Below are 27811 nucleotides of genomic sequence, written 5' to 3' on the forward strand. Positions count from 1 at the left end.
CAATCAGCGGGCGGCTGAGCTTCACTCCTTATGCGCATGTGCACAGAGCCACTGGCGTTAGTTTAGCTGTAAACAGTGACGTAGAGAATCGCATGTATTTCTGACGGTGTGTGCAAATAAGTGGTAAAATGTGTGAAATGCTAGAGCTGAGAGCGTCGGTGGAGCAGATACTGACTGCGGCTGCTGAGGAGATATTTGGAGTATTTCAAAGAAGCATCGCAGAGATTGAGGAGAAACTCAGTGATTCCCAAAAGCACAAGAAAAGAAACCACAGACTACCGGACACCGTGCACCAAACAGGTTTGTTTACCTCAAACTTTTTTGTTTTAAAAATGCTTTCTTGGATTAGAGACTTGACAAGCATTCTTTAAATGCTGAGCGACGTTATAGCTAAACTGTAAATGAGCGTTTTATTTTTTAATCCACATTCTACTTCCGCTCAATTAAAAGTGCGCAGGACATTATGTTTTGTTTTTATCTACATTCTACTTTCGCTCAAGATCCATTGTTTATTTTGGGACAGTGATGTTTCTCATTGTGAAATAGCTCAGTGAAAATCAGCTTTGTCACAGCTGTTATTGTCTGTGTTTCCCACTGGGTCATGCAGATATTAAGATTCCCCCAGAGCAGCAGGGATGTAGCCCCCATGTGGACCAGGAGGACCCAGAGCCCCCCCACATTAAAGAGGAACAGGAGGATGAGTGGATCAGTCAGCAGGAAGAGCAGACAGTGAAGCTTACACTACTATCAGGTTGGCATCTGTTGTTCTGTCAGTAGCCATGGTAATGCTTTATGATGCTTGTAGCAATGTACACATGGTATACATTCACTTAACTAGAGGAACATCAGCTACAATCTCAACAAAACCAACTGTTGGACAACAAAACACAATCCACACAAGCAGTTAAATTAGCAAATATTGAAAACAAGTCAGACCAGAATTTATCAAGAATAAGTTAATAAAACAAAAGACCAATGTGACAAACTTTGCACCATTAATTTAACACTAAGCAGATTCAACTACAAGTATTATTTATCTTCCGCTAAAACTCACCGAATGAGACAAAAAGTCACATTATGATGTAATGTTTAGGAATTTTGTCTTACCTTTGCTGTTTTCTGATCATAACTTGGTTTTCTATGAATGAAGCTTCTGCCATCTCCTAATCCATTGTTTTGTGTTGCGTTGAAATGATTATCACTAGAAACAAATGGCCCAGGGTTTAACAAGATGCAAAGTCACATCTGACTGATACTGATTGACAGCCATTTATCATATAAAGTACTGAAGCAAAGGATCTCACTCACTGACTTTGAACTAAAATTGGAATGTATAAATAAAACCAAACAAAATTAAAACTGTCTGATGTTGCAACTGAATCGGCAACTGATGCTGATTTGACAGCATCATGTTTTATTCAGCGTGTCATGTTTTTCTAGTTTGCTGTTCTTATTACGGAGCCTCTTTGGTGACGTGTGTGTGTGTGTGTGGGGGGGGGGGGGGGGGGGGGAGTAATGCATGGCCACAATTTCCTGAAGCGTGTGTACAATTTACTTAAATGTGGTCGCAATTAGTAAGTAAGTAAGTAAATTTTATTTATAGAGCACTTTTCACAGACAGAGTCACAAAGTGCTTTATCAGTTCAAATCAGAATCAAATTAAGTTTACAGAGACCCAACAGAATCCTTCAGGAGCAAACACTTGTGATTGGTGACAGTGGCGAGGAAAAACTTCCCTTTAACGGGCAGAAACCTCGAGCAGACCCAGACTCCTGAAGGATGGCTGTCTGCCTTGACCAGTTGGGGTTAAAGAGAGAGAGAGTAAAGGAGGAGAAAAGAGAGAGCGATAGAGATATAGAGAGACTGGGGGGGGTGGGGGGGGGTGACACATGGAGTACGTTATGATGAATACATAGAGTGTAATCAGTTTGTGGTGGCCCTGGGTCAGGTGGGAGACTAAAAAGCCTTTTTGAACAGGAGGGTTTTGAGGTGTTTCTTAAAGCTCTCTACAGAGTCCATGGACCGTAGGTGTAGAGGCAGGTCATTCCATAGTCGTGGTGCCACAGCTTTAAAAGACTTAATTGACATGCACACGTTATTGAAAATTGTGCACACGATATACCAGAAAATTATGAGCACGATTTATAAAATGTCCGCATGTTATATTCAGTCAGGTGCTGTAGTGCATCCCTTATCAAACATAAGTGCATCTAGCTCTACGAGCCTTTAAACATGGATCTCATAAGAGTTTGCCTTGGGTTAGGCATGAGCCATAAAACTTCACAACTGAAACAGTCTATGCAACTGTTAATGCTCATCCCATATGGGCTCAATTTGTCAGAAAAATCCACAAACCACATGAAGTTTGGTCCACGAGAAAAGTATAGTGTCCTTTGGAGGCATCGCCGACAGCGATATTGGGAGTCCTTAGGGTCGAGTTCATTCAGGATGATGAGCACATCCTCTCTCCTGACATGCAAACTGTTACATATGCATTTCTTGTGCATCCAACGATACCCATGGAATCTCCCGGGGTCTTGGAGTTGGTGCAAGAGAAAATCAATGACGAGATGTAAATGATCATAATTATGATGGCGTAGACCATTTGCTCTAAGCTTTCTTTTTTAACATTGCTAGACTGATCACTATCCCTTGTTGGGTGGCTAGAGTTGCCACTATTTGTTTTTGCACCATACCTAACCCATGGAAAACTCTTAGGAAATCCATGTTTAAAGGCTTGCAGATCTAGATGCTCTTATGTTTGAAAAGGGACGCACTACAGCACCTGATTGAATATAACATGCAGATGTTTTGATAAATCGTGCTCATGATTTTCTGGTATATCGTGTGCACACTTTTCAATAGCATGCCCACACTTGGTAAATCTTATGCATATATATAACCACGCATCACTAACGCACGCATTATTTTTATTTATTTTTTTTCATGTCACCAAAGGGGCTCTATATATTATCTCTTTTACTGTGTTGTGTTTTTCTATGTTTTAGTGTCTTTGCTTGCATCTTGTTTTACTTCAATTTCAGCTTAATTCTGTCCTCCTGTTTGGCCCTCTGTTGTCATCTTGACTCCTGGGTATCCTGCAGTTGTGCCCTTTGGCTTTGTCTGTCAAAGCACTTTCTAAACACAGTTTTTTAAAGGTGCTATATAAATAAAGTTACAATTAGATCAACTTCAATAGTAATGCAAAATGTGATATATGAGATTTAGTTGAAATTATGAGGCACTGTGATGAGTGAATAGAGCCTGAGGACACTGAGCATTTATTGGACACATTTGACACAAACATTGAATTCTGTTGGTCCAGTCTCTGTGTATGTGAAGCAAATATGTACATTGACAGGAAGGGCTTCTAACCAGGTGAATGTCTGACTTTTGGTGACATCATTGTGAAAATATGTTGGATTAAATTGTTTGTCTGTGTTTTAGAGTGTCCTACACTCATCCAAAAGCTGTGGATGGTGAAAGAAGAGTTCCCCTGGAGCAGCAGGACAGGAGCCCCAGTCTGGACCAGGTGGACCCAGAGCCTCCCCATACCAAGGAAGAGGAGAACCTGTGGACCAATCAGGAAGGAGAACAGCTTCAAGGGCTAGAGGAGGCTGATATCACTAAGTTCCAATCCACTCCACCTCATGTGAAGAGTGAATATGATGAAGACAAAGCTCAGTCCTCACAGCTTCATCAGACTCAAACTGAGGAGAACACAGAGGAACCAGAAGATGGAGATGACTATGGAGAATCAGAACCAGACAGCATCCAAAAAAATGACTTCCCTATAAGTGATGTGGCATGTAAAACAACACAACATCAATGCACCAAGGATGATAAAAAATATAAACTTTTGTCAGTGTCGGAGACACAGATGACAGTCGACACAACAAAGAAGTGTTTCTGCTGTTCAGTTTGTAACAGAGGTTTTGTGCATAAAAGTAAACTGAAGAGACATATGTCAGTTCATACAGGAGAAAAGCCTTTTAGCTGTTCAGTGTGTAAGAGAGGTTTTGCACGTCAATTTGAATTTAAGCAACATATGTTACTTCATACAGGAGAGAAGCCTTTCTGCTGTTCAGTGTGTAAGAAAAGTTTTGCGAATAAAAGTAATCTTAAGAATCATATGTCAGTTCACACTGGAGAAAAGCCTTTCTGCTGTTCAGTTTGTAAGAAAAGTTTTGCCCGTAAACGGAATCTTAAGGAACACATGTCAGTTCATACAGGAGAGAAGCGTTTCAGCTGTACAGTTTGTAAGAAATGTTTCGCGCATAAAAGTAATCTTAAAGAACACATGGCAGTTCATACAGGAGAGAAGCCTTTCTTCTGTCCAGTTTGTAAGAAAGATTTTGCCTATAAACAGAATCTTAAGAGACACATTAACTCACACAGGAAAGAAGGCTTCCGTCCACTAAGTTTAAAATGACTACTTTTTTTAAACATAAAAATCCAGTTCAGATAAAACTTGATGATCTATACAAGGCAGTAAAATTCACACAACAATGAATTCAGATCCAGATGAACATGGAGGAGCAGATACTGATGAGCAGACTGAAGACTGATTAGGACACTGATGTACTTTCAAGTGATGAGACGTTAAAGTGATTTCTGATATTTTGTATTCTGCAATTTTTTTTTTTTTTTGTTTTCCAAAAAGTACATTTTCAGATAAGTGGGTTTCATTTTCAGCCATGGTGTCATTTTATCGACTTTTTTTTCAGTGTTTTCAAAGCCTCACCTTTATTCATTCATTTACATGAAATTTTTTCCAAAATAAATGTTAACCACAAACTCTCCTATATGTTAAGCTCCATCTAAGATATACATTGTATTATATACTACTTGTACTACTGCTATTCAGTTTGTGCTTGGCCTTTGCATTATCACCTAATGATGTCTCTGCGTTGTATTAAGGTCACCTTCAACACCAAAAATAAGAAAATAAACCTTGATGCAACCTCGATTTATGTCCAGCAGAGGGTGGTGTTTATCAGAAAAAACCGTTCTACACAAGCTAACAAGCTGTTTCTGTAATAAAGTGTAAAGACCAAACAACACTTTACAATTCGTAAGAACTAGTTGGCAATTGCCTAAACTTATAAATGTTTTACTTGAGGTTGTTTTCTATCATTTTTATAACGTTACCATACCTGAAACAGGAAAATAATAATGAATAGATGCAAGGACACGTCTTTCTTCTTCCCACATTTCTTCAAGACTGAGAGGAGACGTGATTCTTGGCCTAAACATTAGCATAGAGCGCTCCCTACTGGTCTGGTCTAGTAACTACAACACATTAACACATTTGGCCATAAGGGTAGAAAAGCCCGACTGGTTCTGTCGGTTCGACAACATTAACATGAAGTTAGGTTGCGATTCTGACAGTAAAATGTCCATGAGCATTACTTGAGCTTTAGCAAGTAGCTAACACTACGTTAGCTGAAGCAACCGGATAGATGTTAGTTGGTAACTTGGTCAAACTCTCATCTGTTCAGACTAACATATCACCCCTTGAACCTTAAACACATAGTTAGGCAAGGCAGGTTTATTTCTATAGCATATTTCATGTACAAGACAATTCAGAGTGCTTTACATAAAAAATTAAAAGCATTACAGCAGAAGCAATTCAAAGTATAGGCATGAGAAAACAAACAAAATCAGGTAAATAGATAAAACAGATAAACAGAAGCAGATAAAACAGAGAAAAACTTTAAGCTTAAAAGAATAAAAACTCTGTTCAAATGCAGCTGAGAACAGGTGGGTCTTTAACCTGGATAAACTGATGTGAAAAATATATATAAACTATAAACTGAGTGTTTCAGATGATCTGAAGTTTCCTGGGAGTTTGTTCCAGACATGTGGAGCAGAGAAGCTAAACTCAGCTTCTCCATGTCTGGTTCTGACTCTGAGAACTGACAACAGACCGGATCCAGATGACCTGAGGGGTCTGGTGGGTTCATACTGAGTCAGGAGGTCACTGATGTATTTTGGTCCTAAACCATTCAGAGCTTTATAGACCAGCAACAGAACTGTAAAGTGTATCCTCTGATGGACAGGCAGCCAGTGTAAGGACCACAGAGTTGGACTAATGTGGTCCGCTTTTCTGGTCTTAGTGAGGACTCTAGCAGCAGAGTTCTGAAGGAGCTGCAGTCGTCTAATGGATTTTTTTTAGGTAGGCCTGTAAAGACACTGTTGCAATAATCAAGCCGACTGAAGGTGAATGCATGGACTAGTTTTTCCAGGTCCTGCTGAGACATCAGATCTTTCATCCTTGAGATGTTCTTAAGCTGTCAGCAACAGCTGTTGACGGCAGCAATATGGAGGAAGTGGTACTTGTTAGCATCTTCTACTACAAAATAATGAAATAATTTAATTCGTTATCACGAGGTAACAAACTTTGTTATTTCGTGATAACTACTTAATAAAGACTTAATTTGTTATCACAAGATAACAAAATTCGTTTTCTCGAGATAACTAATCAATTAAGTCGTTACCGCGAGATAACGACCATAAAATTATGTGTTAAACCATGACCGTTCTCGGCTTGCGTACTTTTATGGATTGAGGTCAAAATTCTTCTTGTACAAACTCTCCTGCATCAGCTGGAACATACAGTACAGTACTTCTTTGTTCTGCTCGTAGTCATGCACTGTTCCAGCCAAACACAAAAAAGAGAACCTCTAAAATAATAATAGATGCTATTTTTGCAGAGACTTTTTCTGGGACTATTTTACTGCATCCTGCATATTTGAGTTGTTCTTTAAATATTGTTCGTGAGCGTGTAGTCATGTGGATCGGTAACCTGATTGGCGCGCGGCATAGCTTAGCTTCTCTCCTTATGCGCATGTGCATAGAACTACTGGAGTTTAATTGACTTGTGAACACTGTCATGGAAATTCGCTTGTGTTTGTGACGGTGTGTGGGGAAAAGGTAGTGATGGAGAGATGAGGCCTCATGAGGCATCGAACCACTTGAACCAGTTGGTTCGAGAAAGGGTTCATTTCTCGAGGCTTCATGTGCACACGAAACCACCTACTGGCCATGTGTATAATCACAGGCAGCTGGATCTGAACCACAGAATGTGTGATGCGTTGAATTTTTGGGTCTGTTATGGCTCTTGGTAATGACTATGAATAACAAAAAATGTATGACCAAATCATTTCTATACATAAAATATCACATATGTGTATAATAAAATATTTTGAATGTATTCTCTGTGTGTAAATTTCCTCCAAATGTATCATATGTGGGAGGTTGTATAATGTTTTTTTTGTTTTGTTTTGGGTTTTTTGCCACTTTAGGAAAATGGCATGGACTTAAACAGGCAGAAGACAGTGAAAGTACTTGTGGAACTAGGAAAAGAGCACTGAACATGTTTGTGTAACTTGGACAATGATGTACAGGACAGGGGAGATTTTACTCATTTTTATTCAGAAATATCAGTTTCTCAACAGTTTTTGGTTTGAAGTGACTTCTTTTTTTTTTTTTTTTTTTTTCTTTGGACACAACCTCTCCAGCCTTTGAAAACACCCTTTCACATGGCACATGGCACAAAAACATGAGAGCAAGATTATATAAATTTGGGTACAATAATTTTTTGTCTCTCCCAGTACTCCAGATAAGCAAACCTTATGTGCCTGAAATAATGTTAGATTTAGTTTACCTTATTAGGAGTTATCAAATCAAAATATTTCCACACAGGGGAAATCCTCCTCTTCTTCACTGGCTCCATCCTCTTACTCATCCTTCTCTTCTCCCTCTCCTAAATCTTCAAATGATCTCTCTCTCTCTCTGAACTCTTCAAACTATCTCCAAACTATATAAACGCTATCCAAACCCTAGTATCCAAACTATCCAAACTCTGTTCAAACTCTGCACTGACCCTAACTCTCAATCAAAAACCCACATTTTGAACAGAGCCGGAGGGGTTTGTATAGAGTGAATGCACATATGTCACTTCCCCCCCTGGGCCACACCCCTCTAAGTCAGACCGAGTGGCAAAAACAAACCGGCTCAACATGACGAAGCATAGAAGTAACTACAGCAAGACCGGGAAATATGTGGAATATAACATGAAATTAAAGACAATTGGACTCAACACGAATCCATACAACCTACCAAAAAACAAGTGGTCTACGAACATTGATATGTGGCCGGAAATCACGTATCCTGACATTTATATGTACCTGATTTCAACGCTGGGAAAATATGCAATGCAAAGGCTGAAAGCATACAAAAGCCAAAGAGCTGTTGACATCCTCGTCATCATTAATTAGAGGATTACAGCTGGTGAGTGCTTTCAATTCAACATACTATTGTTTTGGAGGTTTTCTGTCAGTGCAGATGTATTTTCTTGGTGGTGATTGCCAAGGTAAAGGCCCAGCAGTAGTGCTCACAGTTCACCACTGATATACTGGAGTTTAATCCTTAGTATTGACCCAAGTGAGTGGATGATCTACTGGTACTGTGGATATTTCAGTAGAGTTAACATCAAATACTGGATCCAACACAGATACAACAGCTTTGTGCTAGAGTACCCCCTAATTTGGAAAACTAGGTTAGCCTCAGTTTAAGCTAGTTCACAAATCATGTAGAGCACAAGGTTCAGAATCACACAATTGAAGACAAAAACGTTTCAGTTATGAAATATAGAACTAAATGACAGATGCTAACATTAAGAGCTTTACTAAGAAGTAACGTTAGTCAAAATGACATGTAATTTAAGGTATGACTTTACGCAAGAACACAGCATAAATTAGCGTTACCTGACACGAAATGACAACCACAAATCCAGGTTTCGTTGCCTGGATTCCAGTTATTTCTACGAAATGCAGCAATCCATCTGCTTCTTCTGTCTTTGGCTTTAGGCCGCCACTAAAACAATAGCTCCGAGTGCTTTTTAAACCTATTTGTGAAATCAATGGCACAACAGCTCTTCCCCATTTTTAGACTGTTTTAAAGTTTTCGCAGTATTCAAACCAAAGCCGCTACTCATGTCCCTCTTTCTGCCACTCAGTGGGCGTAACCGAGGTGACTTCCGCTAGTGGTGATGTCACGTGCATACCCTTTATTGCTGTCAAACCTGAATCACATAGAATAATAAGCTATTTTTGTAACAAATGTGCTGTTCTAAATTAAAAAAAGAAAAAAAAAAAAAAAAACTAAACTGAATCACATAGAACCACCTCTGAACCACTGCATGAAGCAGTCACGTGGTACAGCCGGGCAGCGAAGCTTCAGACGTCATCATTTTCGGCTCCTCCCCTAAATGAAGCAAGCCTCGACACGCGCTTGGCGGAAACGCCCCCTCCAAAACTCGACGCACGCTTCGAGTCCTCGGCACATCTCCTAACAGCACTAGGAAAAGGTGGTAAAATGTGTGAAATGCAAATCCTGAGAGCATCGGTGGAGCAGATACTGACTGCGGCTGCTGAGGAGATATTTGGAGTATTTCAAAGAAGCATCGCAGAGATTGAGGAGAAACTCAGTGGTTCCCCAAAGCACAAGAAAAGAAACCAGAGACTACCGGACACTGTGCACCAAACAGGTTTGTTCACCTCAACGTTCTTGTTTTTAAAAAAATGTTTTTCTGGATTAGAGACTTTGTAAATATTGTTAAAATGTTAAGCGACGTTACAGCTAAACTGTCTATGAGCAGTTTTTAGCCCTGTTGTCGTCCGTCTGTCCATTCAGCAACGTAATTGTATTATCTAAAGAATGTATTAAGATATCCGCACCAAATCTACAAAAAGTCTAATGTAAATTATAGGGCATTAACGTTCAACAGAATCTTACACTATATTTGGCCGAGAGATATAGACTTTTTTCATAACTTCCGTATTTTTGACCAGAAATACGCAATCGTTGCGGAATTCTACTTTCTTACCTATCAGGGCAACTGTGGCGCAAGTGAACAAGTGAACGAGAGTTTTTTTTTGTTTTTTTTTTTTTCGTTAAGCGTCCCAGGTTGCTCTTGTTATGCTCCAACGCCGCCGAATCTGTCATTTCATTATTTTCCTGTAGACAGTGAAGTTTGGTGGAAATGGATTCAGGTGATCCGGCGGCATGAGGGACCAGTTTGTGATTAAAAAAGGGTAGTACGTGTAGTACCCTCCAAGCACAGACAGACACCAGTGGCTCTCTTGTAATGGGCTTGTCCTCCAAATCCAACTAAACAAATGGATATGACAACATGCTGTAAACCCAGACAATAAGCAAACGTAAAATGATAACGAGCACGATATATTAATAATTTAAAATTCTCTGTACAAACATAAAAGAGATATTAAACATAAGTTACCTCGTTGGCTACATGCAACTTAAGAAGGAATTAAAAGTTGTAATTTCCATCAGTGCCGAGTCCTTGGTAGCTTCTGCAGCAAAGATATAGAGTTACATGAGAGCAGCCCAATGGAACTTCAACTTGCTTCCAAATAAAACTAGACACTAAACATTGTTTCTAAATCAGATATGGTTATGTTTGCAGTAGACATTTCAAGTCTGAAGATGACGTGCTGGGAATCACTGCTCGCCACCTGAAACCCGGGGCTGTTCCCAGCCTTTTCTCATGGAACAGCTTCATTTCTGCTCAGAAAAGTACATAAACACAAATGTTATCAGGAAAAGAAAAAAAAAGGTTAACCGATAATAGACTTCGACAAATTACTGTTGCTACACAGAAGGCGCCCACCTGGACAACCCCAAGCAGAACAAATGCCATAATGCTTCATTCAAAGCAGACTATGATGCTTTTGTCAGGTTGACTGTACATTAGACATAAATTATGTGTAAGTAAACATGCTCATGACTTGTAATTCTAGCCAGCAGATCTGTAACAGCCTGATTGCTCTGTCTGTACTTACCTCTTTGTGGACAAATTCCTCGTGGAAAAATTTGTACCCTTTAATTGATTTTGTTCTTTTTGGTTCACAAGTTTTCAATGAACCTTGCATCAGCAAATATAATATTTGGCAAATTGGTCAGAAAGGTTGCGTACACTCTCTTAACCATTTAGTCTCACTGTGTTGATGCTTGGCAGGAAGTCCTTTTCTGCAATGATTACATATTTCTGGAAAGTCAGAAAAAGGTCTATTTAAAGTGCGCAGCACATTATGTTTTGTTTTTATCTACATACTACTTTCGCTCAAGATCAGTTGTTTGTTGTGGGACAGTGATGTTTCCCATTGTGAAATAGCTCAGTGAAAATCAGCTTTGTCACAGCTGTTATTGTCTGTGTTTCCCACTGGGTCATGCAGACATTCGGATTCCCCCAGAGCAGCAGGGACATAGCCCCCATGTGGACCAGGAGGACCCAGAGCCCCCCCACATTAAAGAGAATCAGGAGGAAGAGTGGATCAGTCGGGAGGGAGAGCAGACAATGAAGCTTACACTACTATCAGGTTGGCATCTGCTGTTCTCTCCGTTGTCATGGTAATGCTTCATGATGCTTGTAGCAGTATATACATGGTATACATTCACTTAACTGGAGGAAGATCAGCTAAAATCTCAACAAAACCAACTGCTGGACAACAAAAGACAATCCATACAACAAGCAGTTAAATGAGCAAATACTGAAAACAAGTCAGACCAGAATTTATCATGAATAATTTTATAAAACAAAAGACAAATGTGACAAACTTCACACCACTAACTGAACACTCAGCTGATTCAACAGTACAGGTATTATTTCTTTTCCGCTAAAATTCACTGAACAAGACAAAAGTCACATTATGACGTAATGATTACGAATTTTGTCTTACCTTTGCTGTTTTCTGATCATAACTTGGTTTTGTATGAATGAAACCTCTGCCATCTCCTAATCCTTTGTTTTGTGTTGCATTGAAATGATTCCCAATAGAAACAAATGGCCCAGAGTTTAACAGGATACAAAATCACCTCACACTGATACTGATTGACAGCTGTTTTAATAATGACTGTAGACCTGGTTTGCTGTCGTTCATCATATAAAGTACAGAAGCAAAGGGTCTCACTCACTGACTTTGAACTAAAATTAGAATATTTAAATAAAACCAAACAAAACTAAAACTGTCAAATCAACTTCAATAGTAATGCAAAATGTGATATCTGAGATTTAATTGAAACTGTGAAGCACTGTGATGAGTGAATAGAGCCTGAGGACACTGAGCATTTATTGGACACATTTGACACAAACATTAAATTCTGTTGGTCCAGTCTTTGTGTATGTTAAACAAATATGTACATTAACAGGAAGGGCTTCTAACAAGGTGAATGTCTGACCTTTGGTGGCATCATTGAGAAAATATGTTTGTTTAAAGTGTTTGTCTGTGTTTTAGAGTGTCCTACACTCATCCAAAAGCTGTGGATGGTGAAAGAAGAGCTCCCCCTGGAGCAGCAGGACAGGAGCCCCAGTCTGGACCAGGTGGACCCAGAGCCTCCCCATACCAAGAAAGAGGAGAACCTGTGGACCAATCAGGAGGGAGAACAGCTTCAAGGGCCAGAGGAGCCTTATATCACTAAGTTCCCATCCACTCCACCTTGTGTGAGGAGTGACTATGATGAAGACAAAGCTCAGTCCTCACAGCTTCATCAAAGTCAAACTGAGGAGAACACAGAGGAACCAGAAGACGGAGATGACTATGGAGAATCAGAACCAGACAACATCCAAAATAACGACTTCCCTATAAGTGATGTGACATGTCAAACAACACAACAGCAATGCACCAAAAATGATAATACGTGTAAGTTTTGGTCAGTGTTGGACACACAGATGACAGTCCACACAACAAAGAAGCGTTTCTGCTGTTCAGTTTGTAAGAAAGGTTTTACGTATAAAAGTAATCTTACGAGACATATGCTAGTTCATACAGGAGAGAGGCCTTTCAGCTGTTCAGTGTGTAAGAAAGGTTTTGCACGTAAAAGTCTTGTTAAGGAACACATGTCAGTTCACACAGGAGAAAAGCCTTTCAGCTGTTCAATTTGTAAGAAATGTTTTGCACATATAAGTAATCTGAAGAATCATATGATAGTGCATACAGTAGAGAGGCCTTTCAGCTGTTCAGTTTGTAAGAAAAGTTTTTCACGTAAATCTGACGTTAAGCATCATATGCCAGTTCATACAAAAGAGAAGCCTTTCAGTTGTTCAGTTTGTAAGAAATGTTTTGCACATACAAGTAATCTGAAGAATCATATGTTGGTTCATACAGTAGAGAGGCCTTTCAGCTGTTCAGTTTGTAAGAAAGGTTTTGCACTTAAAGGTAATCTTAAGAAACATATGTTAGTTCATACAGGAGAGAAGCCTTTCTGCTGTTCAGTTTGTAAGAAATGTTTTGCACATGCAAGTAATCTGAAGAATCATATGTTGGTTCATACAGTAGAGAGGCCTTTCAGCTGTTCAGTTTGTAAGAAAAGTTTTGCACGTAAATCTGACGTTAAGCATCATATGCCAGTTCATACAAGAGAGAAGCCTTTCAGTTGTTCAGTTTGTAAGAAAGGTTTTGCACTTAAAGGTAATCTTAAGAAACATATGTTTGTTCATACAGGAGAAAAGCCTTTCTGCTGTTCAGTTTGTAAGAAATGTTATGCACATCAACGTAATCTGAAGAATCATATGTCAGTTCATACAGGAGAGAAGGCTTCCATCCACTAAGTTTGTAATGACTACTTTTTTAAACATAAAAATCCCTTTCAGATAAAACATGACAATCTGTACAAGGCAGTAAAATTCACACAACAATGAATTTAGATCCAGATGAACATGGAGGAACAGATACTGATGAGCAGACTGAAGACTGATCAGGACAGTGACGTACTTGCAAGTGGTGTGAGACGTTAAAGTAATTTCTAATATTGTTTTGTATTCTGCAAGTTTTTTTTGTTTTTTTTTTAATTTTCTCAAAAAGTATTTTCAAATAAGTGGGTTTCATCTTCACCCATGGGGTCATGCTATCAACTGTTAGTTCAATGTTTTTAAAGCCTTACCTTTATTTATTCATTTATTTACATTTACATTTCTCCAAAACAAATAATGTTAACTACAAAGTCTCCTACATGTGAAGCTCCATTTAAGATATACATTGTATTTTAATTTCTACTACGACTATTCAGTGTGTGCTTGGCCTTTGCATTATCACCTCATGATGTCTCTGCATTCTATTGTCACCTTCAGCACCAAGCGTAAGTAAAGAAACCTTGATGCATCCTCTATTTACAGGGGTTGGACAAAATAATGGAAACACCTTCTATGATGCCACAATGTTAGGTGTTTCCATTATTTTGTCCAACCCCTGTATGTCCAGCAGAGGGTTGTATTCGTCAAAAAAACTCTTTATACTTCTATACACCCAATAATGTATTCAGGAAATTTCCTTCTACTATAGAAGAATTGCTAAATAAAGTATCACCCAGTGACATAAAAAACACAAAAACATCATGCAGTTCATAGTATCAGCTTTTTTTTCCATTCATAGTCAGACTTAATCAAAATATCCTCTTAAAGTGAGACGTCATTTATTTTAGTGCAAAGTCGCTTTAGGACACCATGTTTTTGTTGTGTACGGTCTAACATCTTTGGATACTGATACTATTGGAAATGACATTATAAATTGCCCAGTGTTTCCTGATTTTCTGATGCTACAGGACACAAGACAGCTGTTCAACTTGGTGACCAGGTTAGACAAACTAGCAGATCGGTGAGAAGTTGAAAACTTGCTTAGTGTGAACCAAACAGGACGATCCCAAACTTGTTTCTAGCAAAGATTAGAGAGGTCAGCAGTTAATAACTTTCCCTTGTATCCTGGTAACACCAATATTTTGGCCAAAATGTTTGTCATGCATGAACTAGGTAACCAAAAGTTTAGCTCATGACTTCTGTTTATGTGTATTAAAAGGCTGGAATTAAAGGAGACTCTTTTCTTCAGACTGCAAGACTCCTGTGTCTTTGTCTTTTATACTTCAGTATTCCACAGCATTTTCTAAGTCACTCCCTTAAATATATAGCTCTGAAGATTCATCTTAATAACATTTTAAGGGCAGATACTTGCACTTTACTTGAGTATTTCCATTTTCTGCAGGTTTATACTTTAATTCTACTCCACCTCAGAGGTAAATACTTGACTTTTTCCCCACTTAATTTGTGTCCTTTTCAGAATAAAGTATCTCATCCCCTTTAAGTTCAGTGTGAACCACGGATCTTCAAATGTGTTATGGATTTTTTGTCATGAGCAGAAATGATCCTTTATGGATTGAGGTCAAAATTCTCCCTGTACAACTCTCCTGCATCAGCTGGAACATACAGTACAGTACTTCTTTGCTCTGCTTGTAAGTAAATGCACAGTTCCAGCCAAAAAACAAAAAAGAAACGTAAATCTATTACAACAATTACTGCTATTTTTGCAGAAAACTGACAGGGACTATTTTACTGCCTACTGCATATTTGACTGTTGTGTTTTTTGTTTTTGTGTTTTTTTTTAATGTTTATGTATGACGAATGACAGCGTGTGCTCACGTGGATCGGGAAACCAATCAGCGCGCGGCTGAGCTTCACTCCGTATGCGCATGTGCACCGAACGACAGGAGTGAATTTAGCTTTGAACAGTGTCGTGAAGAGTTGTATGTGTGTCTGACCGAGTGTGGAAAAAAAACGTGGGAAAATGTGTGAAATGCAAAAGCTGAGGGCATCGGTGGAGCAGATACTGACTGCGGCTGCTGAGGAGATATTTGGAGTATTTCAAAGAAGCATCGCAGAGATTGAGGAGAAACTCAGTGATTCCCCAAAGCACAAGAAAAGAAACCACAGACTACCGGACACTGTGCACCAAACAGGTTTGTTCACTTGAAACTTTTTAGTTTTAAAAATATTTTCCTAGATTGGAGACTGTATAAACATTATTGAAATGTAGTGCAACGTTGTAACTAAACTGTTTTGTCAGTGATGTTTCTCATTGTGAAATAGCTCCCTGAAAATCAGCTTTGTCACAGCTGTTATTGTCTGTGTTTCCCACTGGGTCATGCAGACATTCGGATTCCCCGAGAGCAGCAGGGACGTAGCCCCCATGTGGACCAGGAGGACCCAGAGCCCCCCCACATGAAAGAGGATCAGGAGGAAGAGTGGATCAGTCAGGAGGGAGAGCAGACAATGAAGCTTACACTACTATCAGGTTAGCATCTGTTGTTCTGTATGTGTTGCCATGGCATTGCTACACGATGCTTGTAGCGATATACACACAGTATACATTCACTTTTGTAGAGGAACATCAGCTAAAATCTCAACAAAACCAACTGTTGGACAACAAAAGACAAACAACACCAGCAGTGAAATGAGCAAATGTTGAAAACAAATCAGACCAGAATTTATTAAGATTCATTTTCTACAACAAAAGACCAATGTTTGGACGACTAACTAAACACTAAGCAGATTCAACAGTACAATTTTTATTTCTCTTCCGCTAAAACTCAAAGGATGAGACAAAAGTCACATTATGACATTATGATAATGAATTTTGTCTTACCTTTGCAATTTTCTTATCAAAACTTGGTTTTGTATGAATGAAGCTTCTGCCATCTCCTAATCCATTGTTTTGTGTTGCATTGAAATGTTTCCCACTAGAAACAAATGGCCCAGGGTTTACAGGATGCAAAGTCACCTCTGACTGACACTGATTGACAGCTGTTTTAATAATGACTATAGACCTGGTGCGCTGTCGTTCAACATGTAAAGTACAGAAGTAAAGGGTCTCACTCACTGACTTTGAAATACAATTTGAATATTTAAATAAAACCAAACAAAACTAAAACTGTCAGATCAACTTTAATAGTAATGCAAAATGTGATATCTGAGATTTAATTGAAACTGTGAGGCACTGTGATGAGTGAATAGAGCCTGAGGACACTGAGCATTTATTGGACACATTTGACACAAACATTGAATTCTGTTGGTCCAGTCTCTGTGTATGTGAAGCAAATATGTACATTAACAGGAAGGGCTTCTAACAAGGTGAATGTCTGACCTGTGGTGGCATCATTGTGAAAATATATTTGATTAAAGTGTTTGTCTGTGTTTTAGAGTGTCCTACACTCATCCAAAAGCTGTGGATGGTGAAAGAAGAGCTCCCCCTGGAGCAGCAGGACAGGAGCCCCAGTCTGGACCAGGTGGACCCAGAGCCTCCCCATACCAAGAAAGAGGAGAACCTGTGGACCAATCAGGAGGGAGAACAGCTTCAAGGGCTAGAGGAGCCTTATATCACTAAGTTCCCATTCACTCCACCTCGTGTGAAGAGTGAATATGATGAAGACAAAGCTCAGTCCTCACAGCTTCATCAAAGTCAAACTGAGGAGAACACAGAGGAACCAGAAGACGGAGATTACTATGGAGGATCAGAACCAGACAGCATCCAAAATAATGACTTCCTTATAAGTGATGTGGCGTGTCAAACAACACAACATCAATGCACTGAGGATGATAAAACATGTAAGTTTGAGTCAGTGTTGGACACACAGATGTCAGTCCACACAACAAAGAAGCCTTTCAGCTGTTCAGTTTGTAACAAAGGTTTTGCGTATAAAAGTGATCTTCAGAGACACATGCTAGTTCATACAGGAGAGAAGCCTTTCAGTTGTTCAGTTTGTAAGAAAGGTTTTACACTTAAAGGTACTCTTAAGCAACATATGTCAGTTCATACAAGAGAAAAGCCTTTCTGCTGTTCAGTTTGTAAGAAAAGTTTTGCCCAGAAACCAAATCTTCAGGAACATATGTCAATTCATACAGGAGAGAAGCCTTTCAGCTGTTCAGTTTGTAAGAAAGGTTTTGCCTTTAAATGGAAGCTTAAGAAACATATGTTAACTCACACTGAATAGAAGGCTTCCATCCACTAAGTTTGTAATGACTACTTTTTTAAACACGAAAATACAGTTCAGATAAAACATGACAATCCACTAAAGGCAGTAAAATTCACACAACAATGAATTTAGATTCAGATGGACATGAAGGAGCAAATTCTGATGAGCAGACTGAAGACTGATCAGGACAGTGATGTACTTGGAAGTAATGTGAGACATTAAAGTAATTTCTGATATTGTTTTGTATTCTACAAGGTTTTTTTTTTTTTTTTTTTTGTCAATTTTCTCAAAAAGTGTATTTTCAGATAGGTGGGTTTCATCTTCACCCATAGGGTCCTGTTATCGACTGTTAGTTCAATGTTTTTAAAGCCTTACCTTTAGTTATTCATTCATTTACATGTACATTTCTCCAAAATAAATAATGTTAACTACAAAGTCTCCTACATGTGAAGCTCCATTTAAGATATACATTACATTATAATTTCTACTACGACTATTCAGTGTGTGCTTGGCCTTTGCAGTATCACCTCGTGATGTCTCTGCATTCTATTGTCACCTTCAACACCAAGCGTAAGTAAAGAAACCTTGTTGCAACCTCGATTTATGTCCAGCAGAGGGTTGCAGTCACAAAAAAAACTCTTTATACTTCTATGCACCCAATAATGTATTCAGGAAATTTCCTTCTAATATAGAAGAATTGCTAAATAAATATCACCCAGTGACATAAAAAACACAAAAACATCATGCAGTTCATAGTATCAGCTTCTTTTTCCATTCATAGTCAGACTTAATCAAAATATCCTCTTAAAGTGGGACGTCATTTATTTTAGTGCAAAGTCGCTTTAGGACACCATGTTTTTGTTGTGTACGGTCTAACATCTTTGGATACTGATACTATTGGAAATAACATTATAAATTGCCCAATGTTTCCTGATTTTCTGATGCTTACAGGACACAAGACAGCTGTTCAACTTGGTGACCAGGTTAGACAAACTAGCAGATCGGTGAGAAGTTGAAAACTTGCTTAGTGTGAACCAAACAAACAGGACGATCCCAAACTTGTTTCTAGCAAAGATTAGTGGTCAGTTAACAACATTTCCTTGTATCTGTCGTCGTTTCACAAAGACCAGGTGAAACAAGTGGATAGTCTCAAAAAGAAGGATTTATTTGGCACACAGGGTAAAGCAGGCACTCACGGCATGTCAGTGTCTGGAATATGAATTGCATCTAGTGTCCAGGCTTTTTCAAGGAATCTTCAGAGTTCTTACACGTATGTGTTTATGTAAATAGTAGGTAAGTCCATGTTTCATCTGGTGCCACTGTGTCCTTGAAAAAGCCTTGTCACTGTAAGATGGCTTTTCACAGTTTGTATGAACTTTATACAGAGTAAAAGTGTGTACGTTGTTCACATATAGTATAGTATGGATGAATAGTAACACAATAGGAATATAGGTAAAAAGAAATTACTAGTATAGATCCACATATCCTGGTAACACCAACATTTTGGCCAAAATGTTTGTCACGCATGCACTAGGTAACCAAAAGTTTAGCTCCATTTTTGGTCATGGCTTCTGTTTAAAAGGCTGGAATTAAAAAGTACTCTGAGACTTTTCTTCAGACTGCAAGACTCCTGTGTCTTTGTCTTTTATACTTCAGTATTCCACAGCATTTTCTAAGTCACTCCCTTAAATATGTAGCTCTGAAGATTCATCTTAATAACATTTTAAGGGCAGATACTTGCACTTTACTTGAGTATTTCCATTTTCTGCATGTTTATACTTTACTTCAACTCCACCTCAGAGGTAAATACTTGACTTTTCTCCATTTAATTTGTGTCCTTTTCAGAATAAAGTATCTCATCCCCTTTAAATTCATTGTGAACCACGGATCTTCAAATGTGTTATGGATTTTTTGTCATGAGCAGAAGTGATCCTTTATGGATTGAGGTCAAAATTCTCCCTGTACAACTCTCCTGCATCAGCTGGAACATACAGTACAGTACTTCTTTGCTCTGCTTGTAAGTAAATGCACAGTTCCAGCTGAAAAACAAAACAACGTAAATCTATTACAATAATTAAAGCTATTTTTGCACAAAACTGACAGGGACTATTTTACTGCCTACTGCATATTTGACTGTTCTGTTTTTTGTTTTTTGTTTTTTTAAATGTTTATGTATGACGAATGACAGCGTGTGCTCACATGGATCGGGAAACCAATCAGCGCGCGGCTGAGCTTCACTCCGTATGCGCATGTGCACCGAACGACAGGAGTGAATTTAGCTTTGAACAGTGTCGTGAAGAGTTGTATGTGTGTCTGACCGAGTGTGGAAAAAAAACGTGGGAAAATGTGTGAAATGCAAAAGCTGAGGGCATCGGTGGAGCAGATACTGACTGCGGCTGCTGAGGAGATATTTGGAGTATTTCAAAGAAGCATCGCAGAGATTGAGGAGAAACTCAGTGATTCCCCAAAGCACAAGAAAAGAAACCACAGACTACCGGACACTGTGCACCAAACAGGTTTGTTCACCTGAAACTTTTTAGTTTTAAAAATATTTTCCTAGATTGGAGACTGTATAAACATTATTGTAATGTAGTGCAACGTTGTACCTAAACTGTTTTGTCAGTGATGTTTCTCATTGTGAAATAGCTTCCTGAAAATCAGCTTTGTCACAGCTGTTATTGTCTGTGTTTCCCACTGGGTCATGCAGACATTCGGATTCCCCCAGAGCAGCAGGGACGTAGCCCCCATGTGGACCAGGAGGACCCAGAGCCCCCCCACATGAAAGAGGATCAGGAGGAAGAGTGGATCAGTCAGGAGGGAGAGCAGACAATGAAGCTTACACTACTATCAGGTTGGCATCTGTTGGTCTTTGTGTGTTGCCATGGTAATGCTACATGATGGTTGTAGCGATATACACACAGTATACATTCACTTTTGTAGAGGAACATCAGCTAAAATCTCAACAAAACCACCTGTTGGACAACAAAGACAAACCACACCAGTAGTTAAATGAGCAAATGTTGAAAACAAATCAGACCAGAATTTATCAAGTTTCATTTTCTACAACAAAAGACCAATGTTTGGACGACTAACTAAACACTAAGCAGATTCAACAGTACAATTTGTATTTCTCTTCCGCTAAAACTCAAAGGATGAGACAAAAGTCACATTATGACATTATGATAATGAATTTTGTCTTACCTTTGCAATTTTCTGATCATAACATGGTTTTGTATGAATGAAGCTTCTGCCATCTCCTAATCCATTGTTTTGTGTTGCATTGAAATGTTTCACACTAGAAACAAATGGCCCAGGGTTTACAGGATGCAAAGTCACCTCTGACTGATACTGATTGACAGCTGTTTTAATAATGATTGTAGACCTGGTGCACTGTTGTTCAACATGTAAAGTACAGAAGTAAAGGGTCTCACTCACTGACTTTGAAATACACTTTGAATATTTAAATAAAACCAAACTAAAAGTGTCAGATCAACTTCAGTAGTAATGCAAAATGTGACATATGAGATTTGATTGAAACTGTGAGGTACTGTGATGAGTGAATAGAGCCTGAGGACACTGAGCATGTATTGGACACATTTGACACAAACATTGAATTCTGTTGGTCCAGTCTCTGTGTAAGTTAAGCAAATATGTACATTAACAGGAAGGGCTTCTAACAAGGTGAATGTCTGACCTGTGGTGGCATCATTGTGAAAATATATTTGATTAAAGTGTTTGTCTGTGTTTTAGAGTGTCCTACACTCATCCAAAAGCTGTGGATGGTGAAAGAAGAGCTCCCCCTGGAGCAGCAGGACAGGAGCCCCAGTCTGGACCAGGTGGACCCAGAGCCTCCCCATACCAAGAAAGAGGAGAACCTGTGGACCAATCAGGAGGGAGAACAGCTTCAAGGGCTAGAGGAGGCTGATATCATTAAGTTCCCATCCACTCCACCTTGTGTGAAGAGTGAATATGATGAAAACAAAGCTCAGTCCTCACAGCTTCATCAAAGTCAAACTGAGGAGAACACAGAGGAACCAGAAGAAAGAGATTACTATGGAGAATCAGAACCAGACAGCATCCAAAATAATGACTTCCCTATAAGTGATATGGCATGTCAAAAAATGCTACATCAATGCACTGAGGATGATAAAACATGTAAGTTTTGGTCAATGTTGGAGACACAGATGACAGCCCACACAACAAAGAAGCCTTTCAGCTGTTCAGTGTATAACAAAGGTTTTGCTTATAAAAGTGATCTTCAGAAACACATGCTAGTTCATACAGGACTGATGCCTTTCAGTTGTTCAATTTGTAAGAAAGGTTTTACATTTAAAGGTAATCTTAAGCAACATATGTCAGTTCATACAAGAGAAAAGCCTTTCAGCTGTTCAGTTTGTAAGAAAGGTTTTGCGCATAAATGTAATCTTAAGCAACATATGTCAGTTCATACAAGAGAAAAGCCTTTCAGCTGTTCAGTTTGTAAGAAAGGTTTTGCACGTAAAAGCATTCTTAAGAAACATATGTTCACTCACACTGGAAAGAAGGCTTCCATCCACTAAGTTTATAGTGACTACTTTTTTAAACATAAAAATTATTTTCAAATAAAACATGACCATCTGTACAAGGCAGTAAAATTCACACAACAATGAATTTAGATCCAGATGAACATGGAGGAGCAGATACTGATGAGTAGACTGAAGACTGATCAGGACAGTGACGTACTTGCAAGTGATGTGAGACGTTAAAGTAATTTCTGATATTGTTTTGTATTCTGCAAGTTTTTTTTTTTTTTTTTTTTTTATTTTATTTTCTCAAAAAGTATATTTTCAGATAAGTGGGTTTCATCTTCACCCATAGGGTCATGCTATCGACTGTTAGTTCAATGTTTTTGAAGCCTTACCTTTAGTTATTTATTCATTTAGATGTGCATTTCTCCAAAATAAATAATGTTAACTACAAAGTCTCCTACATGTGAAGCTCCATTTAAGATATACATTGTATCATTTCTACTACGACTATTCAGTGTGTGCTTGGCCTTTACTTATGCTTGGTGTTGAAGGTGACAATAGAATGCAGAGACATCATGAGGTGATAATGCAAAGAAACCTTGATGCATCCTCGATTTATGTCCAGCAGAGGGTTGTATTCATCAAAAAAAAAAAAAAAAAAAAACTCTATACCTCTATACACCCAATAATGTATTCAGGAAATTTCCCTCTACTATCGAAGAATTGCTAAATAAATATAACCCAGTGACGTAAAAAACATAAAAACCATCATGCAGTTCATATTATCAGCTTCTTTTTTTTCTTTTACCTATTCATAGTCAAACTTAATGAAAATATTGTAGCGACTGGGGACTGTAATGATTGAAATGGAATCTTCCCCTTTAAGGGTTTTACCCAGAATTCATTGCAATGTTTAGGGAAGTGAGTACCAGTTGTGAGTTCAGTGTCACAGGCAGCCTCTGTGTTCTTTCATCTGCCATAAGTTTTATTCACATGTTATTTTCTCCCACGAGTTAGAGTTTATTCAGTGGGTGTTTTAACCAGCTCTGGGACTGATAAGAAGTGCCACACTCTGTTTAAAAAGACTCTTGTTCTCGGACGAGTTCATAAAATAAGCTGTGAGAACCAGAAAATCCGTCCTTTATTTTAGTTTCCTCTCCGTTTCGCCACATTGGTGTCAGAAGTGGGATAGCTAAGCCAAAGTAACATACCCACCACGGAGAGATGGAACAGGAACACAGAATTATTATGGAGCTCCTCATTATTATTATTATTATTATTATTATTATTATTATTATTATTATTATTATTATTATTATAAGATTTTCTCATTAAAAAATTCTTCTAAGTGAAGATTGTTTCTATTCATGAAGCACAAAAATATAAAATGCAGTATTTGTCAACTAATCCTTGCTATGGTCGACTTTGTTGTAATACTTAACATTGACCACTAGATGGCAGTATAACTCCTGTTTTCTCATATCAGGGTTTTTAATGTGGGACCTGAAAACATGAGCTTATATTTGACACAGAATGAGGTGAAATTCAGTTAAAACTAAACAAAATGGCAACCATTGAGACATGAACCTGACTTTAATTTGCTTGAACTCATGTTTTTTCTTCAAAATCTAAATGAATTTGAATGTAAGAGAAAATTAAAGCTGTTTTTTGTTTTTCTTTTTTAATTTAATTTATTTTCATCTTTTTTTTTTTTTATTATTATTATTATTATTTTTTTTTATTTTATTTTTATTTTTTACAAATTATAGTTTATTTTTGAGGCAGAATGATAAACACAGGCTTTGGTTACAACAATTATCCAAAACTTAGACAACAGTCTTTGGACCAGCCATAAACTGACATGGTAAAAACTGTAGTTAAAAAAAAAACAAAAAAAAAACATAACTGTAACTGTAAAACACATAAGTTCATACATGATAGTACTCTATTTATTTATTTATTTATTTATAACTGTACTACTTGTCTTTACCAGATACAGTATCTGTACTTGAATATTTACTTTTTCATTTTACAACACTCATTTTAACATAAATGACTAGTCTATATTATTAATACTGGAAGGGCATCTGTGTGTGTGTGTGTGTGTGTGTGTGTGTGTCTCAGCACAATTCTGACAAATGTAGGTGGTTTTACCTGGCTAATTTGGAACCTACAGTTGGGGAATAGTCTAGTCTCCACAATAAATATCTTGGCAAGTTGATAGGATCAATATTTTTGGAGATATTAGTCATTTTTGGAATAAAATAGCGCAGTACCACATGGCATAACGGGAAATGAAGTTAAACACAGGAACGACTAACTTCAGTCCCTAGATATCATTATTAATATGACCACACACACACACATATATATATATACTTTTAATGCAGTTAATGGGCAGTTTTTTTCCCCCACATTAAACACATAAGCTTCACTTTGAGTCTATCTGATATTTGCCTCTGAATATTATATACATTTTTGTCATTTTTCCAGATTCAGACTAAACCGCATCGCTTCAACTGGTCAAACTTCTTTATTCAGCGGTCAGTGTGTGGATCTGCAGTTCATTTAATAACGCCTTCTGTAAACACAGACTAAAGTGTAGATCATTAAAACTGTTCAAATCTAAAAGTGGGACATTGTATCAGTTTATGGACAAAATGGAGATAAGGGATAAACCTGCACATTTGTCCTCATAAAGCAGGTTAAACCTGTTCATATGAAATGTACATATTTGGATGTGTTTCATTTGACAGTGAGAATCAAAAGAAACAAGTATATTTTCTGCTTTGATTTAGAAAACATGTTGTTTTGATTATTCTAGAATATGGTGGAACATTTAGAGGGAAAATGAGGAATGCTTCAGCTATAATGGAGATTGTATCCTGAAGTAACACATCCTGATGTTGCACACTCTGGTACAGCAGGTGGCGGTATGCACCTTTAAACGCTGGTTGCAATCCGCCAATAAAATGAGCGAAGAAGAAACCAAATGCAGAAGAAGAAGAAGAAAGAGCTCTACAGGAGTTACCTTAGCCCGCCAGCTGTGAACAGTCGCTTGTGTTACTCACAGTGTGTGTCGAAAAAGTGATAAAATGTGTGAAATGCATAAGCTGAGGGTGTCGGTGGAGCAGATACTGACTGCGGCTGCTGAGGAGATATTTGGAGTATTTCAAAGAAGCATCGCAGAGATTGAGGAGAAACTCAGTGGTTCCCCAAAGCACAAGAAAAGAAACCAGAGACTACCGGACACTGTGCACCAAACAGGTTTGTTCACCTCAACCATTTCTTGTTTTAAAAATATTTTATTGGATTGTAGCCTTTATAAACATTGTTTAAATGTTGAGCGACGTTCTAGCTAAACTGTATATGAGCGTTTTGTTTAGTTTTGTTTATCTACATTCTACTTCCGTTCAAGATCCTTTGTTCATTATGGGACAGTGATGTTTCTCATTGTGAAATAGCTCAGTGAAAATTACCTTTGTCACAGCTGTTATTGTCTGTGTTTCCCACTGGGTCATGCAGACATTCTGATTCCCCCAGAGCAGCAGGGACGTTGCCCCCATGTGGACCAGGAGGACCCAGAGCCCCCCCACATTAAAAAGGACCAGGTGGAAGAGTGGATCAATCAGGAGGGAGAACAGACAATGAAGCTTCTACTACTATCAGGTTGGCATCTGTTGTTCTGTCTGTGTTGCCATGGTAATGCTACATGATGTTTGTAGCAATATACACATGGTATAAATTCACTTAACTAGATGAACATCAGCTAAAATCTCATCAAAACCAACTGTTGGACAACAAAACACAATCCACACAACAAGCAGTTAAATGAGCAAATATTGAAAACAAGTCAGACCAGAATTTATCAAGAATAGTTTTATAAAACAAAAGACCAATGTGACAAACTTTGCACCACTGTTTTAACATTAAGCAGATTCAACAGTACAAGTAATATTTCTTTTCCGCTAAAACTTACTGAATGAGAAAAAAGTCACATTATGACGTAATGATTATGAATTTTGTCTTACCTTTGCTGGTTTCTGATCATAACTTGGTTTTGTATGAATGAAGCTTCTACCATCACTAAAAGCTATACCTACCGATCTGTCATGTCGCACAACACTTAGTAAAAGTTTCAAAATGTACATCATCTAAGTCCCACCTGCTTCCCCCTGCCTGACCTCGGAGGCTTATCTATTATCCAGAGAAGTCCTCTAGCAATGTGCAAAACTACCTCTGGTCGCTGTTTGACCAACACTGTTGGAGTTGCGTTTGAGAACAAGGTTGATGACAACTTCACAATAAACACTGAGGCTTCTGCAAGCGCTGATGTTAACGTTAACATGGATAACACTGTCCATAACGCTACAGCTAAATCTGAAGCGATTGCAAATGCGAGATGCTTGGTTTGTTTACACGAACAGCAAAGTCATCGCTGATGCTAATGATAAAGCTAATCTTCATTGCACAAATAACATAACATTACAGATCTGTAGTAATTGATACCATGTGGATACTGCATTATCACATGTAATGTTTTGTTCTATGATTAGGCAAACTGAAAGTATCTGTCCAGCAGAAACTCTGTGACTATCTCATTGCTTTTCAGCTCTGGATGAAGCTGTTTAAGCCTCTGCCATCCCTCGAAGGCAGAGCAGATGTATTCACATCTGGCCTCTTGCTGCATTGAGAATTCTCTTTTGGGCAGCTTTTTCTTCTACAGCGTTTTTGTGCATCTTATTCTCTGTGTGAGCAGCTGGGGGTGGAAGTGGCGACTTGTTTGGTCATTGAAAGTTCTTCACTGTTCCTTGATATCTTTCAAAGACAGCTCTTCCCCAGAGGTGCGAGACTTGCAAGTGGTGACAGTGGTAGGCAACTGATGTGGGATGTGGCAATGGTCAAGACGGACAAGAAGCTTGGCCAGTTATTTTATTTGGTCCGAATAAAATGGTTGGCCAGACCTTTATCAGAAATATATGAGAATTAAACATTTTTGGGTTTCAAAACCTGGTGGATTTCTTTTACATTTAGTTTGCTACACGCTTATTAGGAACATTGTAAAATTTCAAAAGAAAAGTGTAAAAATGCCAGATTGTACAGTATAGCTTTAATTCATTGTTTTGTGTTATATTGAAATGATTCCCACTAGAAAAAAATGGCCCAGGGTTTAACAGGATGCAAAGTCACCTCTGACTGATACTGATTGACAGCTGTTTTAATAATGACTGTAGACCTGGTGCGCTGTCTTTCATCATATGAAGTACAGAAGTAAAGGGTCTCACTCACTAACTTTGAACTAAAATTAGAATATTTAAATAAAATCAAACAAAACTAAAACTGTCAGATCAACTTCAATAGTAATACAAAATGTGATATTTGAGATTTAATTGAAACTGTGAGGTACTGTGATGAGTGAATAGAGCCTGAGGACACTGAGCATTTATTGGACACATTGGACACAAACATTGAATTCTGTTGGT

At 38.2% G+C, this 27811-nt stretch overlaps 1 protein-coding gene and 1 long non-coding RNA gene across 2 annotated transcripts in view; one reads left to right on the top strand and one right to left on the bottom strand.

Annotated features, from left to right (window-relative positions):
• The first annotated feature begins 61 nt into the window (after nucleotides 1-61).
• Nucleotides 62-27811, top strand: part of LOC115428010 (uncharacterized) — a 43497-nt gene continuing 15747 nt past the window's right edge. The window contains exons 1-5 of the mRNA XM_030146775.1: nucleotides 62-120; nucleotides 15627-15807; nucleotides 15999-16142; nucleotides 17048-17452; nucleotides 20528-20671. Coding sequence (XP_030002635.1) covers nucleotides 15636-15807; nucleotides 15999-16142; nucleotides 17048-17452; nucleotides 20528-20671 — 865 coding nt within the window. The 5' untranslated portion in view covers nucleotides 62-120; nucleotides 15627-15635. The remainder of the gene's footprint in view (nucleotides 121-15626; nucleotides 15808-15998; nucleotides 16143-17047; nucleotides 17453-20527; nucleotides 20672-27811) is intronic.
• LOC115428019 (uncharacterized) lies at nucleotides 8800-25548 on the bottom strand. The gene is made up of 3 exons (XR_003936574.1): nucleotides 25400-25548; nucleotides 18811-18813; nucleotides 8800-8810 (listed from the first exon to the last, which is right to left on the bottom strand). It is a non-coding gene; the product is annotated as an uncharacterized LOC115428019 (long non-coding RNA).

Source organism: Sphaeramia orbicularis, chromosome 11, assembly GCF_902148855.1.
Source record: "Sphaeramia orbicularis chromosome 11, fSphaOr1.1, whole genome shotgun sequence".
Classification (NCBI taxonomy): domain Eukaryota; kingdom Metazoa; phylum Chordata; class Actinopteri; order Kurtiformes; family Apogonidae; genus Sphaeramia; species Sphaeramia orbicularis.